Genomic DNA, 17,325 nt, shown 5'->3' on the forward strand with positions numbered 1-17,325 from the left:
GTACTCCTTAAATCACAACAGCAGGATGTGTGTATGGGAGGGTAATGGTAGGAACAGGCCGACATCACATACAAGTGTTATGAATAGAACGAATAGCAACTCACCCTAAGATAGACACATTTGGTTTCCTAAACACTGTTAATAGCTGCCTAATGCTGTAACTCAAGACTTGAGAGGATGCTGCTGATGCAGAACATAGGACACACAGCAGGATTACATTTCATGGTGTAATAAAAGCATGGGGGAGATTAAGATTGTGGGTTTTAAGTGTATTGTGACCACAGCATATTGTCCTTTGAGGGGAAATGTGCTACAGCGAGAGTGCTCGGTCTTCCTTAGAAGAAACCAATCCCTAGAACATGGCGGTTGGAGCTGCTGGAGCACAACGTTGCTCTTCATTTTCACCAGCTGTGCTTCTTAGCGGGGTGGACTGCAGTCGGTGAGGAGGAGTGTGTTTTCTTACTGCAGCATATCCATCTCTACCTCTTCAAGCCTTTCTTTTCATGCAGCAGGCACCAACGCCCCACATGCACGTTCTTATGGGTGGCACTTCATCAGCAGAGTTAAAGGGGGATTTGAGGGTGGAGGGGATCACTTCAGCTACTGGGTTCCTGAGCCATCTCTCTAAGGCGCGCGTCAGATGAGGCTGTAACTTTACAATCTACCTTGTCAAAGGGGCAGTGGGTAGCTGCATGGCCCCGGGAGAAGCTCAGCATGAGCTGAGTCCCACTTCCTGCCCTGCTCTCCCCTTTTACTGTTGGTGAAGCCCCGTATTCCTCTTATCCTGGAGCCGGTCACTTCACCGCGCAGCCTGCCAGCTACTCTGCCCAATGAGTGGGCCGGGGGAGGGGGGGGGTTGCACACACCCCTCCACCTCTGTTCACTCACTAGCCTACAGCAGGCAGTATTGGATGAGTAGCTTTTGCTTTTCCCACTACAGCCAGTCATAACCTGAGCAGGGATGGGGGCAGGGGCTCTGGGCTCAGTCACTGCCTATTAAAGTGCACACAGAGGCCCCAATCCTGCATTTTTCAAAAGCAGCCAGGGGACTTAAAATCCTAAATCACTTGCATAGGTGCTGGAATTAGGAGTGCTGCCATACCCCCGGCTTGAAATGGTTTCCATCCTATAGAGGGCTTGCAGTTTGGTGCAATGGCTCTCAGTACCTCCACTATACAAATTGTTCCAGCGCTGGTGATCACTTGTCCACTTCTGAAAATCTTACTCTTAAGCTTGAAGGCAATGGAACCACTAACATACTAAAGTTAACCATATGCTTCCAGCTTTGCTGGCTTGATGCCTTAATACAGCCCTACCTCATTCGCTGTACATTGCCTTGGAAAGTAGAAAACTCGGTGTGCTTAGCACAAAGTGTTCCATGATAACTTTTCAGGCCCAGCACCTGGAGTTTTCAGTAGCACCATGTCGGCATTCACCGAGTGCAGACCTTGTGTCGGAGATAAGGCTGGGGTGGTGTCTAAGCAAATTGCTCTAGGTTATGGCATCTTTTTCTTATGAAGAAACCTAGGAAATGTCATTAACAAATCGACACCGAGACTACATGGTTAAGCATTCAAGTGAGAAATGTCAATGTTAAGTGTGCACTTACAGTTTGAACTCTGCCGCCGGGTATGGATTATGATGCAGTCCTATATACATGATCACGTACTGCTCAGATATGACAAACATTCTGTTTGCCCCTGCAACGCTGCAAGTTGAACAGTGAATGAGGCTACAGAGCTCCATTTGATTCGCCTCTACATTTGTTATCTTTGACCAGGGTACAAAATGTATCGCACGGGAGTAGAAGATTCTGCATGTGCATAAAGGGTTGCAGGGAAAAAAGCATTAACATTACATTGTATTGCATGTAGCTGTGCCCTTGAACATTGTAATCTCCTGCCTGTTCCTGCTACATGCCAATCTGCTCCTGAGAACCGCTGAGCAGTTCCTGATGTCCGATTTGTGTCCCTCCGCAAAAGAATAAATGGACACAAATCGGACATCAGAAATGGTAACATACAAAAGCCAGTAAGTGAACACTTCAATCTCCCTGGTCATTCTATTACAGATTTAAAAGTCACTATCATTGAACAAAAAAACTTCAGAAACAGACTTCAAAGAGAAACAGCAGAACTAAAATTAATTTGCAAATTTAACACCATTAATCTGGGTTTGAATAGGGACTGGGAGTGGCTGGCTCATTACAGAAGCAGCTTTTCCTCTCCTGGAATTGACACCTCCTCATCCATTATTGGGAGTAGACTACATCCACCCTGATTGAATTGGCCCTGTCAACACTGGTTCTCCACTTGCGAAGTAACTCCCTGCACTCCATGTGTCAGTATATAATGCCTGCATCTGTAACTTTCACTCTATGCATCTGAAGAACTGAGGTTTTTACCCACGAAAGCTTATGCCCAAATAAATCTGTTAGTCTTTAAGGTGCCACCAGACTCCTTGTTGTTATTGTAATGTGTGTTTGCTTTAACTTATTATTTTATTTAAAATAAAGTCTTTAATTCTCGCACTCGTGTAATTCACAGTCCTCCACTAAATTAAATTGTTTCTAACTACTCTGGAGGCTCCAACCTTAAAGAGTTCAGTTAGGTTCTGTTCCTTATCTTCAAACTATTAATTGGGAACACACAAATCAAGGTTAGAATTACAAGGCTCTATTTTCATTTGCTGACAAACTTTAACTGATCAAACTCATGATTTCTATGCTTTGCCTCTGGGTTAGGTCAGGGTTTGGGTCTTTTGTGAGTTTCTTTTAAGACTGAATGGGTTTTTTGGGGGGGCAATCATGTTTGAGAATGAAGTTAGTTATGGTAATCTTATGAGTGTGTTTTAAATAAATACAACTGTATAGTCTGCACATCTTCCTGAATAGCTTTTTTTTCCATTAGGGGCTTGGAGTTGCCACTTGAAATTTAGTAGGGAAGAGATTGAGGTCAGAGAGATGCCCTTTGCGGTTTCTGAAAACTTATTCAGATTTGACTAAATATAAGACACTGAAAATACCATTTGTGCATGCTCAGTAGGGTTTGCTTTTAATTTGCTGAATGTTCCACCTACATTGCCTAGTCTCTTGCGTTACATGCATATAAAACACACAAGGCATAAACTCAGAGGTCACAAGCCAAACCGATCCTTCCCTTATTTCACTTAAATGTCACCTGTCCTAGACAGCCACATTTTCCTGAGTGGTTGCTTAAAATCTGTTACAGTCAGCTCTCAAGGGCATGGGATTTTATGGAATGTTACACATCTGTGGTGAATCTGGAACTGTTCAGGAGTGGCAAGGGAGAGTCCCCCTCCAAATATTCTGGGGAATGTCCACTGAACTTGGAACCAGGGACCTTAAATTCAGGGCTTACCTCTAATGCACTCAGTTCACTTCATAACCCTGATTACTGGCTAAGATCGTATACAACTGCCTCAGAAAGTGGTCAAATATTAGTGCTCCCCTCTAGGCTGTACATCACCTTGGGAGACTTGGCCTTTTTTGTCATACCTTGGCCTAGATTGTAAGATCTTTGGGGCTGGCCAGCATTTCCTATGTGGTTACACAGTGCCTACCACAGCATGGCTCTGATCCCTGCCTGGGGTCACTAGCTATTTTCACAATACAAGTAAATTATTAGCATTGTTTGTATAACAGCAAAAGCTACAAGCCCTAACTGAGATCAGGACCCTATTGTGTTAGGCACTGTACATACACCCAGAAATGATGGTCTTAGCCCAAAACAACTTTTCATCTGAACCGACGAGAGCAGGGCTAGGAGAAAGGAAGTAGGAAACTACAGGCTGTGTTTCTGCCCGGGGCCTAGAAACTAGCTGTTCTGTTCCTAATACAACCATAATAAAGTGTCTCTGCCAGGAGGCCAGAGGTTGAATGGGCATGGGGACTGTAAACTGCCTACTCTTGATCCTTAGAAATGCTTACTACAAAAGGGGTTAAAGCAGACTGTTTAAAGCAGCACCCTCAGACATTTTTTGACAAATAGAACTAGACTTTCCAGAACTACCACTACCCAGGGCCAGTGCAAGGAAGTTTCGCGCCCTAGGCGAAACTTCCACCTTGCTCCCCCCCCCGCCCTGAGGCACCCCTGCGGCAGCTCCCCAACCCCCCAGGTCCAGGGAGTCGTGCGGCACCTCCCCACCCCAGCTCACCTCTGCTTCGCCTCCTCCCCGAGCACGCCACCCCCCTCTAATTCTCCTCCCAGGCTTGCGGCGCCAAACAGCTGATTGACGCTGCAAGCCTGGGAGGCGGGAGAAGTGGAGTGGCGACCGCGCGCTCAGGGAGGAACGCTGTAAAAAAAAAAAAAAAATTGGGGGCACCGCTTTTTGGCACCCCCAAATCTTGGCACCCTAGGCAACTGCCTAGTTCGCCTTAATAGTAGCACCGGCCCTGCCACTACCCTATGTTTAAGAAAAGTACCTTCACTTTCCATGAGTTTTTCAGTAAGGCAAAGCTACAATAAAACATTAACATGCATCATACCTTACTTATTCAGAATCAGTTTAATATTAAACAAACCTGACTAAAGCTTCTAGCGTGCAGGCTGGGAAAGCTGCCTCCTCTGAGTTCACTAAAAGAGTAACAATTTCTAAATACCTATCTTCTTTTTTGGCACTTCTCTGTGTCCATACTGTGACAAAGTCACACTTAGCCCCTATAAGAGTGGTGGAATGCAGATATATCAGCCTTACCATAGTAAAGGCCCTTTTCCCATGAGCTGAAAAGGTTACCTCATGTTAACGAGGCCCACCTGAGTCCAATTAAGGGTTGTCTGTGACCTTTACAAACCCCTCTTCTGGTGAGAGGGGGGAGAAGTAAGGAGAAAGAAGCTGCAGCAGGGAGAAAAGGCTGGTCTCTTTCCTATAGGGGAAGCAACCAAGCTAACTGCTATTTGGGGAAGGACTGGCACCCAGAAGCCAGCATAATAAGGCAACACCCCAGAGAATGGGCAGGGAAAGATATTCCCTCTTTGAGTTAGTATTTTTCAGCCAAACAAAAGAAACAACTTGGGCCTACCGTAAGGTCCACTTTGTAAATACTGAAAAATAAACCAGAGAGGAATAATAAAAAACAACAACCAACAACCCTCTCCAGAGTCAGACTGATTTACTCCACGCCCCCACCACCAAAGGGAGAAATGGTGATGCTAATGAGGTGCATTGCCACAGTACTTGGTGTGAAAGCTTTTCCATTACACGGACAGTCCACATATTATTATACCACAATTCCATAAGAGAAGTCACATTTTTCCAATGTGAAAGTCTTGCTGCTAACAATGAAATTACACATTCTAATTAAAATGTAGATCCTTCACTGCAGCATTAAGTAAGGAGGTCAGGGGATCTTGAGGAAGTTGCCATTTTGTCATAAAATGAACCTCTAACTTCCTCCCAAAACTGTTTAATTCCTGAACACAACCACAACATGTGCAAGCATGTTTCCCTTTGACATATTTCTCAAAAAATCCTAAAAATGTCATTTCTTCAGTACAAAGCTCTCTCCCTTGGGTGGTAGAAACAGCAGTAGACCCAGCCTTTTCAACACTGGAGAAGTCTTGCAAACAGATGCAACTATGGATTTGAGCATCTCAAAACAGTTGTTTACCACTACTTCACTCCTGTGACATCAGTAAGCATAATCACTGCTCATGCTGTAATGTTTAGCTATTTAACTATTCCTTTTTGCCCACACATATACTCAGAACATTATAGAATGAGGGCATAGCAAACTTAAAATCCATTTTTGTTGAAATTCCAAGAACTTGAGGCTCCAGAATATAGCCACTTGTGGGTGTTTTTTTCACAGCTTACATGAATGAACTAATAGACTTACTTCATGGGTCAGTCTATGGATTTCTGTTCAAAGACAGTAAGTCTAGCTGCCTCTGGTTGAAGGCCAGTGGCCTAGTTGTCATCAATGCCAAAGCCCTGAGTTTGAGCTAAACTTACCTTGAGCTTTAGGACAGCTGTTGAAGATAAGAGTTGAAGGTTATCGAAAACCACGATCTTAATTTGTTTAATGTAGAAAATGAGAGCCAGTCATATACAATAATGCTACCATCGTCTGAATAATTTGGTTTAGGCACATAGGCTAGCAGACATCTCATGCAATTCATGCTAGAGCCATCTAAAAACACTCTTCAGAAGACAGGCTAAGTGACATGTGGTGTGAATATACAACACACTGATGGGGAAAAGAGAACTTATTGTAAAAGTCAATGTTAGGATATAGATATTCAGGCCTGTCTGTAAAGGCCTATACTTTAAGAATTTAGGTATATGTTTATCATTTAGCTAGTTATAGAGGTATAAAAGAATCAAAATCACTGTCTGTGTAAGGGCCTTCTCTCCCTGTGACAGTCTGAGGCCCTGTTCTTAAGCTTAACCTTTGGCTAAGCCGTGGTAGCGGCCATAAGCTGGAAAGCGTACGGTCACGTCCTCACACATTTCAAACCAGTCATATTGAATTAAGGCAATCTGGAGCCGCTAGAAAGGTGATCCGATCTATCACCTCCAGATAAAGGGAAGAGCCTAGAAGATGTAAAAGGAAATTTAGTTTGATAGTTTTCTGTTTGGTAAGAACTCACTTATCAATAGACATAGTTGGGAAACCCTTATGTCTATAGATGTAGTTGTGAAATCCTCACTTATGTATTGTTTTGTCATTAGAGTTCCCACTTTGCTATTGTTTATTTGCATGGTCTCTGTCTGGTTCTGTGATTGTTTCTGTCTGCTGTATAATTAATTTTGCTGGGTGTAAACTAATTAAGGTGGTGGGATATAATTGGTTAGCTAATCATGTTACAATATGTTAGGATTGTTAGGTAAATTTCAGTAAAATGATTGGGTTAAGGTATAACTGAGAATATTACTATATAAATTAGGGGCAAAGAGGAAGTAAATTGGGATTTGAAAATAAGGAAAAAGGAACTTTGATTTAAGCTTGCTGGAAGTTCACCCCAATGAACATTGAATTGTTTACACCTTTGGACTTTGGGTATTGTTGCTGTCTCTTCACATGAGAAGAACCAGGGAAATGGCAGGGTGAAGGAATAAGTCCTCTAACAGTCAAGTCACCCAGTAGCTTAGCACAGAGCAGTAATCACAACCTAATACTGTTAACTGGCAGAAGCTATAGTAAAGTTGATATTGTTACAGTGCTAGGAAAGAATGCCCAACTCCTTCTAGAACAGTGGTTCTCAAACTTTTGTACTGGTGACCCCTTTCACATAGCAAGCCTCTGAGCATGACCCCCCCATATCAATTAAAAACACATTTTTATACATTTAACACCATTGTAAATGCTGGAGGCAAAGCAGGGTTCGAGGTGGAGGCTGACAGCTTGCAACCCCCCCCCCCCCCACATGTAATAACCTTGCGATCCCCTGAGGGGTCCCACCCCCAGTATGAGAACCACTGTTTTAGAACATGTAGTAGTGTCAGTTCCAGGACTCAGATGCAGTGGTGTTAATGGTAGGCTGACAGCAACTAGAATTAGATAAATTCATGGAGGATAGGTCCATCACTGGCTATTAGCCAAGATGGCCATGGATGCAACCCCATGCTCGGGCATCCCTAAGCCTCTGACTGACAGAAGCTGGGACTGGTCAACAGAGGGAGGGATCACTCAATAATTGCCCTGTTCTATTCATTCCCTCTGAAAAACATGGCACCGGCCAGTGTCAGAAGACAGGCTACTGGGCTAGATAGATCATTGGTCTGACCCCATATGACTGTTCTTATGTAATGGTGTACAAAGTCTAAAAACATTAAGAAAAGACTGAGCAAAGAGTAATTTGGCTTTTTTGCCAAAAAAACAAAAAACCAAACACACAAGATCAGCTATATGTGATAGGAATTTTCTTAGTTGGGGGTAACAGAAAATTTTGCCTACATAGGTTGGGTTTCCCCCCGTGATTAAATCAGAACTTAGTTAAGCAAAATCACTATGTAGAGCCCTTTTAAATAATTCTCTAGTATGTTACAATTCATGAATCAAAACAGGTATCAAAGTCTAGTTAGCTAGGCTCTTACTGGAGACCCAATCTATAAAAATCTAGGATATAAAGGACACTATTTTCCTTTAAGGCTGTTCTGAAAAGCCTTAAATAGTCCATGTAGAAAAGTTTCAGACCAAGCCAGCATTTCAGTATATAGAGCAGCTGATATAACTTTACTGAGAAGTCTTAGACTGCAGGAGATTTACACAAACAGAAATACAACTGCATTATTTTTATTCTGAACTGAAGCAAAACAGTAGGTTTAATAACCTTTAACAGAGATTGGGTTCAGAAAATATCTTGGATGTTGAGGCCTGCTGTAGAAAAAGCAAGACTTCAATAGACAGTATTTGTATCATACAGAATACACAATAAATTAATATCCACATGCAAGCTACCTACAGAAAGTTACGTACACAATGTAAAAAAATACAGTACTTTTTTGTTCATTTAAAGTTAAGATTTTTCTGTACATTTTTAAAATTTACATTTTTTTATACATTTTGTAAACGTTTGTATAAGTTTATAAAACTGAAAGCATATAACATTTAGGAACTTACATCACCATTCACAGCTGCACATCATCCTAGAAAGATGTTTACTTCTACAAACGTTAAACTTTAGTTTGTCGTTTTTTTGCCCCTTCATTTTTATGTTGGCACTATCACACATTTACCGTTATTCTAGAGTGAATTTCCTCATTTGCTAGCTGTCCATACTCGAGTGAAATGCAATCATACTAATCTGTGTGCTTTAACAAAAATGCAAAAAAAGTTACCAAGTTTCTGCCATTATATCAACCACTTTATCAACTTCACATTTATCTGACATTTCTGCATAATACCAACTCTTCTTGCACTAACAGCTTTCACATAAGCATGCAAACCAGTCTGATTATGGATTTAGTCATTTGACAGTGGAAGAATACTGAAATCAACTACAAGGGTTAAATATTTAAAGGAATGTAGACTTATAAAATTGAACATGTTAATACTTCTAATCTAATAGTATGAATTGACTTGTTCACACTAAAATTTTAAACATTGAAGTTCATATTATGAAATTCAGCATAAGCTTATTCTGCATTAGTTTAAAATGAAAATACTAAAATAAACCCCAGCACATACATACTAGACTATCATTCGTATGAATGGGTTTAAAGGTATTTAAGTCTATATTCCTCCCAAAATAGATCATGCATACTCCTGATTAAACAAGGATTCCTGAAGTTTAAAAAGCAAAGGTTTTAAAATCCTTAGAGTACACCATTAAAATATATAATTTTGGTTAAAATACTTCCTGCCCCAAAAGAAATGAGTACAACAGAGCACATACAACCTCTTTTCTTGAAGACTGCATGTGCGCTCTAAAGCAGTTTTACCATTTGAAATACTAGCCCATTATGCTGTTAGACCGAATTCAGCAAGGTACTTGTCCACATGCATCGTTTTACTCACAAGAATAGTCCACTTCAACAGGACTATGGCTGTGTAAGTATTTGGCTGAACGGGCACCTAAATGGCTGCTTAAATCAGAATTCTAAAAAAAGGCAGGGATTCTAAGCACTTAGGTATTCCATGGCAACTCTTGCCTGGATACTACCTACTCATTTATTATTGCCAAGAAAACCTATGGTACATTTAAAAATTGTACTCTAGTGCAATCAAATTGCTAAGACTGACAGTTGAGAGCTTTCCACTTAGATTTAGGTTTGAGGTCAAAGAAGAAGTTGCCTTCTAGGTCACTAGGAGAACTGCTAAGACTTTCTTCTCCACAGCTCATGTCTTCACAGGAGTCTTCACTAAAAGAGAAGGAAGAATTATTTGTAATTTACTCAAATCATGGATGACTACACAAGCAGCCATGAAGGTAGCAGTTTTGTTGGGGTTTTTTTGGGATCCCACATTATAGGAACAAAATATTTCATAAAAAGATATTGAGTTGCTGTGGAATGTCAGGTGCCAATGAAATTCAAAAGCTCTTCATACTTCTAGTTCTACAGAATTTCATTCCACTGGCAAAGAGACTTCAAAAATATTAGAAAAAGCGTGTATTACTAGTTACTGTGCTCCCAATGCTCAATCACAGCATATTAGCAAGGGTTGGACCTAGTTTTTAATCCACTAGCATGATTATGCTACCACTTATTCACTAACACAAACAGGCACTGTACGTCTTATCACTATGTTTATACTGTTGTGTGAAATGGCACGGCTACTAGTTTCTTTAAAATGTTTAGTATTGACAACCATCCAGATTACTAAAGGTTTAATACGACTGCCATTTAAGTAAACAGATGCAGGATCAGACTGCTGTGCAAAGAACTCACCTAGTTAGGGACTATTGCACTGGGGGGCAGCAGAGCTGGTAAAATGGGGCCCAGCGGTGGCCATCACTTCCACAAGCAAGTACATGGACCCAAAACTGTGGAGGGGAACCCCACAAACTCTGGGGGCATTAGGACACAGCGGGTGCCTCCCCAGCATGTGGCCTTGGAGCCAAACTGCTCCAGAGGCTTCAGCCAGTAGGAGCAGTTGCGGAAGGACCGGCACACATTCAGACACCTTTCTACAATTTTGACTGGACTTCCTTTGCCCTGTGCTGATTGCTCCAACCCTGTCCCTTCCTCTCCCTCAGTCTCTTCACCTCAGTTTCATTCCACATCTGCCCTTCCTACCGTCTTACCCTGCTCCCCTGAATGTCCCTCTCCCTTTTCTTTCCATTTTGCTTATCCCTTTTTAAGTAGGCACCCCGCCCCAAAATTGTGAAACAAACATGACGTACGGCAACTATGTTTCCAACAAGAGCTCAGCATTATTGGTTCCCTGTGTTATACCTTTCCCCCCCATGCTGTAGCTGTCTTGTCGATTGAGATTGTAAGTTCCTCAGAGCAGAGACTGCATGCTATTGTGTTTGTACAATGGTGCTTCTTAGGCACTACTGCAAACATGATTAAACATGAAACAAAAGTTGTCTTCTCATGAAGGAAGGTTACACATTGTTTTTTGATAATTTTGAGAAGGAAGAGTTATATCAAAGGTAGTTTTAATAGACAAACTACTTGCAAAAATGTTTAAACTTCCTTGTGATAAAACTACTTCTCACCTCAGCTATTTTCATCTGATTTTGTTCAGAGATACCAACCTGCCATCTCATAAATCTGCTTTTCCCCCTCACTTTCCCTTAAATTTTAAACTTGGTTCCCAAACATGCTAACTTCTTAGCTACAGTCCTTTAAGAAACTGTTGAAACAAAAATTAACATGGACTAAAGTGACCAAAAAGAGAGAGAAAAAAAAAGCCAACAATGAAACATTGAACATTTGGCTTGCAGTCCTTAAAATTAAATTCCTGGGAGCTGCTAGGTCAGATCATGCCACATGACTTCAACTGCTTGGGAAAACTGAGGTGATTTTCTAGTTACCCTAGCAATATATAGCTTTGGAGATTTAAGTCAGTTTGCAACCAGAAAGACTATGCTTCCTTAAGAAACTGTTCATGCAAATAAGAACTACTGAATCAAATCTATTTTTATGACTAAGTGTCAGCACAATGCTTGTAGAAATTATCGAAATCAGTGAAAACCACCACCCTAGGAATGTTACTTACCTCTCACTTTCATTGAAACATCCAACCTCTGGTATAGTTGGCAACTCAGGAACACTGCAGTAACTATTTTGTAGATTCTGGGCAGTACGTCTTGAAACAATCCAAACTAACTTCTTATGATCTGGTTTGCAACATTCAGGAGAAGAATAATCTGCTAGGCATTTTGAAACCAACTCTCGCCAGTAGAGTAAGTCACTATCACTTATCTTAAAAAGAAAAAAAAAGTGAGAAAAACATCTAATTAGTTATACTGCAGACAGTCTAGAATGAGGCCTCCTCACCTTTACAAACATGTTGGTATGTAATTCAAGTGATATGCTGCTGAAGTAATGGATTAAAAAGTCAGTCTTTTTCACTTTTCAAGTTCAGCTCCTTTAGCATAGCTTAAGACAATCTTGTGCAACATAGTGTGAAGTTGACAGTTCAAATAAAATTCATGTTGCCTTTAAGTTAAAGACAGGTTTAAGCAAATGAGCCAGTTAGTCCCTGCCTCATACTGGCATTCATTGTGTGTTATAACTCAGGACCCTGAATCTTAGGATTTTCACAAAGAAACAAAACAGAATTATCGGTTATACTATTTAATGTGTATTAAGAACATTAAAATTGTATAGTATCAATGATTTTATGAAGGATGTCAGACAAAACTATTCAGAGCTAGGAAATATGAATAATTCCTTCGGGGCTGGGAACACATTTCAGGTTAAATAAATCTGGGTAGATTTGCTTGTTGTAAAGTCTTGGTTTTATTGTACACTTAAAGTTAAGACAAAAGCACTCAGCTATACTAGTTTCATTAATGCTTTTAAGACCGTACTTTTCACTTTTTCTATATTAAACATCTTTAGTGTAAGAAGAAAAAACAAACAGGTACATTTACATAGACCACATTTTAAGTGTCATGTTTAAGCCCCTTCCCATGTAAGAAGCAAGATGACTGGGGAGCTTCCTTTAAGTAGACTGGATAAGATGAAGAACTTAACAGGTTCTTAATCATATAAGCATCCAATAAGACCCTGCTATCAGATTGCTTCTTGGTAAAGAAGAGCGCAAAATGTACCCGTGTAATTTTATCTTAGTGGTATGGTATGTTTTACACCTCACGATGCCAAGGGGAAGGGTGTTGGTATTAACCAACATCTTATGGTTGTGTTCAGGATGCCTATGGTTAGGAAAGTGGCACTTCATTATTCCGTGCTGAAACCAACAGGTAAACAAACCATTTAAAATAGTTTACCTTTGAATGCTTTTGAACACGCAGAACAATTTCAAACAGCTCAATGGATTTTAAAGTCTGAACTTCCAGAGTGAGAAGACACAAGGCCAATATGGATGGCTGGAAGTACAAAAAACACACTCAGCATACACAAATCAAAATCCGGTTATGAATTACTAAGCAAAACAATTGAAATGTACATACTTTTGCTTTAGAGAAGACTAATCGGCAGTTGCAAGCTTTCAGCTGTGCTTCCAATTTGTCAAGGTTCAGTACTTCTTTCCTACAAATAATAAAACAACAACATTTATACTCAGGTAAAATGTAAGATTAAAATATGGCTATTTTTAAGCTAATGTCAGAATTCGATTTAATGAGATTTCTAAAAGGGGGAAAAGGGTCTTATAACCATGACAGATCATTGCAGATATGGTATAACTACACTTACCTTTCTGAGGTATGACAGAGTACAATAGTATGGTACAAGTGCAAAAAGGTTAAGGCAGTAGTAGCTTTAAATTCAAAGTGCAGTTTTTCCGAAATTATTTTTTCCATCCGTTTCAGGTCGGAAACAGTGCATTTACATTGGCTAATCCGGATGACATCATGAGTGGACGGAATATTGCATTCCTCTTCAATGACTTGGGCAGCCAGTTGAAAACAACAGACTCCAATGCAAGATAAATGCTTAGGTTTCACCTGAAAGAAAAAAAAAAACAAACAAACAAACCATTTATCAATTGTTACACCTGTGATGACCTAGTGACCCACATGATGTTACTATGGAAGTACCATGTTTAAAAGCCACACAACCTTTACAGTTAAACACGAAGCATTTCATGTTTTAGGCTGCAAATTCTTTTGGGCAGGACTGTCATGTATGTTCATAGAACACCCAGCTAAACAGGGATTTAGCCTGGTTGAGACCTCTAGGCACTACTGCAATCTAAACATCAAGTAAAAGGTTTAGACTGCATTTACTGGTACATGATGCCTGTCTAAGCCAAATACTCTAATCTCATTCATATTTTTTCCTCTCTTCCCCCCCCCCCCCCCCCCCCCCCCCCACACACACACACACACACACACACACACACACACCTCTCTATTTTGCAAACTAACAGAGTATTGAGAAACGTGTATAACTATGGCCAATCTATGTGTAGTATTGTTAATGTATAGTCCAGTGGAACTGCTTCAAGAGTACATTGCTGGGGTATTCTAGGTAGAGGGTGCTCAGCTATGGAATTGTTCCCCCCTGTGGCCTCTGGAAGTTGTGCATTTCAAGATTTGCATTAGTGAACTTTTTTTGTTTTTTCCTCCTAACACTTTATTTTTTTGTTATACTGACAGCACTTTGCTGGTACCTTTCTAGTGAAACTACCATGACAAAAAAAAAAAAAAAGTTCACTAATGCAAATCTTGAAATGCACAACTTCCAGAGGCCACAGGGGGGAACAATTCCATAGCTGAGCACCCTCTACCTAGAATACCCCAGCAATGTACTCTTGAAGCAGTTCCACTGGACTATACATTAACAATACTACACATAGATTGGCCATAGTTATACACGTTTCTCAATACTCTATTAGTTGCAAAATATTGTGACTCATCTTATTTGATTAACATTATAGGCTTTTAAGGGCAAGAACCTGAACCATATTTTTTGTTTACCTATGTAGAGGTACGTGCAAAGTTTGATACCATATAAATATTTGAGAGTCACTCTGAGAATCTTATCTGTCATGAAGTGACCTACCCAGTTCTGAACTAGGAAGTAGGAGCTATCACAGGATGTTGCTAACCAAGAGACAGGAATTACAGTTGTTTATTATTAAAGAATCTTGATTGTTTTTTACCTTAGTTCAAAGCAAACCTCATGAATGTAAAACTAAAGTGGAAACGTGCATATTCAACACAAGGATCTTTGCCATAGTAGTACTTCTTCCCCACTCAAAATACCTTCATAAGAGCCAAGAATCTGTCCATAATGTTGACAGCCAGGACAAATGTTTCAGTTGTAAATCCAAAAAAACTGGTCAGACTCCATAGATCTTCAACCTTGGCATTCCTTAGTCTTGGACATAAAGTGTTTTCATTCTGCAATGAAATGAGTAAAATCAGCATTTAACAACACTATATCATGCAATGTCATCTGTCTTAGAAGTAGGCAAGCAGATGGCAAATATCTTAAAAGAAGTATGTGGTGAAAACAGTGGATTTTTTAATTTACCAAACAAGGGGTAAGTTAGCCTACCAAGCCTCACAACAAACCCACAGTGTTTGGACTGAAGGCCAGACCTTCTAAGTCAACTTAGTGCAAAATCGAGTATAACCACATTTATAATATGCATTTGTTTTTAAAAGACAATTGTTACCAAAATGTATATAACCAGAACAAGCCCTGACCTCAGGGTGTGGGCAAAGGCCACAGAAAAATTCCTGTATTAAATGAGTTCCTTCTACTCTCCACCAGAATGCAAACATTAAACCCATTATGAGCCCTGCTTATATTGAGGGACCACAGCAGACATATAATTTGTAGGCATGTAGATAGGGGTGCCCCTGGAGCTACCTGTGGGATAATACAGATTACTCATCAAAATTATTCTTTATAGTGTCCAGTTAAAATATTCCATATTCAGCTGAAATTCAAAAAAGCTCATTGGGTCAGTTTTACAGAGATCATTAAAGTATTAAATTACACGGGATGACACTTCATATGTCTTTGGTTAAATGTATAGAAGCACATTTCCCTTAATGATCTGTCTCCACTGCCTAATTTGTCAAGATACTCCAAGTAGTTTACAACCCCAAGAATTGTTTTAGTAGTTTGTACAGTGTTTTGAAGGCATAAAGCACTATGACTTCAGCATATATCATTAAAATCTACAAGAATCAACAATATTTTCTATACTTGACGGCACACAATCAAGATAGAAACACTAATACATTAAAATAAGTTTCTTCACCTAAGCTATTAACTTCATATTGAAGTCAGTGGGGCTCTATACCTGCTAAGGGGAGCAGACACAGAGCCTGACTGACTTCAGAGGGAGTCTGCCCAGATGGAGCTGTTTGATTAGGGCATTAGACTCCAACTCAGGAAAGCATCCCTAGAGCCTACAAATCCATTTTTGTGGACTACGGATGGATGTGGATCCAAATTTTATATACTAGAGCCCTGAAAATCTACAGCTATCCGCTGGATATCTGTGGAGGCAGATATCTTCGGACCATTTTTGCAGATCACAGATCAGATGTGGATACAAAACACACCTTATTTTCTAACTAGTTCTTCTATTCATTAAAATATCTAGTGATTTAAGTGTTGAAATTTAAAGACAGTTCATGGCACATAATATATACATTTATTTTAATTAAAATACCTGCACAAAAACATAAAAAGGATGTTTATATAGAAAAAAATGATAATGGGATTTTTAAAAGACAAGTGTTTCTACTGGTATTCAGTTTCCTACAAGTTTGTTTCTATAAAACCTAAATTGTGTATTAAATTTGAACTAACAGCGTCCCTTTACTATTTAGTTTCATGTACTGCAATTCTCTAGTGTAAAACTACAGTAGAGCTTTGGATATTTACACAGCTAGTTCTTATTGCAATGGATCAATCTCATGAATAATTAACTCTTCCACCCCTAGAGCCAAAGCTCTCCTCCTGCTCCTCACCTCAGCCGTGCGCTCAATCAGGCTCAGCCCCTTCTCCCGAGGCTGAAACTTCCATTCTTGCTCCAAATGTAGATTTAACTGCTTGAACAGCCAGAAAGCTTCATTGCTCATTTGTTCTTCAGCCCCCAAATCCTTCATCTTAATAGGAAAACAAATCTCAGTATTTGGTAGCGTGCCATTGAATGAAAATTAGACAATGGGAGTCGGACAGAATCTACAGACTCAAATATCAGTGTGAAACATTCCGAGTCCAACTTTAGCAACACTTATTCCCCCTTGTCTTAACAATGAAACATTCTCCAGAAAAAGCCTAGTCCTACCCTTCTATGGGGAAAGGAGACTGGGATGAATTGCGAGAAGATGGCGATATATGCTTCCCACCCTGAAGAGGGAGGGGAGGGAAGAGACAGGAGTCCTCTCCTGTGACAGTGTGGGTGGGTTTGGCAATTGCTGTTGGGTGTGGGGTGTTGTGTCCTACACAGACCCAGGGAGAGCTCTGGCCTGATTTGTTATTAAAGAAAACAATAATACTGGAGAGGGAGGTTGAGCAGCAACAGTTCAATGCCTTACAGAAATGAATCACACTGGGTTTCGGTTAGGTGGTTGGAGAAATGGCTTCTGGCCACTCTCTACCCAAAACATCTGAAGGTTTAATTTTTGCCAGACTCTCCCCATCTAATCTAGGTATGTTTTAGAAGTCACTGAATCAGTGCATAGAAGCGATCAGGTTCTTTATACATTTCAATCACCAGCCACCCACCATCATCCCTGGTTTGGGGGGGGGGGG

At 40.3% G+C, this 17,325-nt stretch overlaps 1 protein-coding gene across 2 annotated transcripts in view; it reads right to left on the minus strand.

Annotated features, from left to right (window-relative positions):
* Positions 1–8,225: 8,225 nt before the first annotated feature.
* CCNG2 (cyclin G2) overlaps positions 8,226–17,325 on the minus strand; it is a 14,368-nt gene continuing 5,268 nt past the window's right edge. The window contains exons 2-8 of one of the 2 annotated variants that reach the window (XM_026653329.2): positions 16,539–16,676; positions 14,811–14,948; positions 13,297–13,547; positions 13,053–13,131; positions 12,870–12,968; positions 11,633–11,838; positions 8,226–9,825 (exon numbers count right to left, since the gene is read on the minus strand). In XM_026653329.2, the coding sequence (XP_026509114.1) occupies positions 9,696–9,825; positions 11,633–11,838; positions 12,870–12,968; positions 13,053–13,131; positions 13,297–13,547; positions 14,811–14,948; positions 16,539–16,676 (1,041 nt within the window). In that variant the 3' untranslated portion in view covers positions 8,226–9,695. Of the gene's footprint in view, positions 9,826–11,184; positions 11,267–11,632; positions 11,839–12,869; positions 12,969–13,052; positions 13,132–13,296; positions 13,548–14,810; positions 14,949–16,538; positions 16,677–17,325 lie in introns of those variants that run through there. The other variant, XM_026653330.2, reaches the window with a different exon arrangement.

The sequence above is a fragment of the Terrapene carolina genome, unplaced genomic scaffold, assembly GCF_002925995.2.
Source record: "Terrapene carolina triunguis isolate 2854851 unplaced genomic scaffold, T_m_triunguis-2.0 Scaffold136, whole genome shotgun sequence".
Lineage (NCBI taxonomy): Eukaryota > Metazoa > Chordata > Testudines > Emydidae > Terrapene > Terrapene triunguis.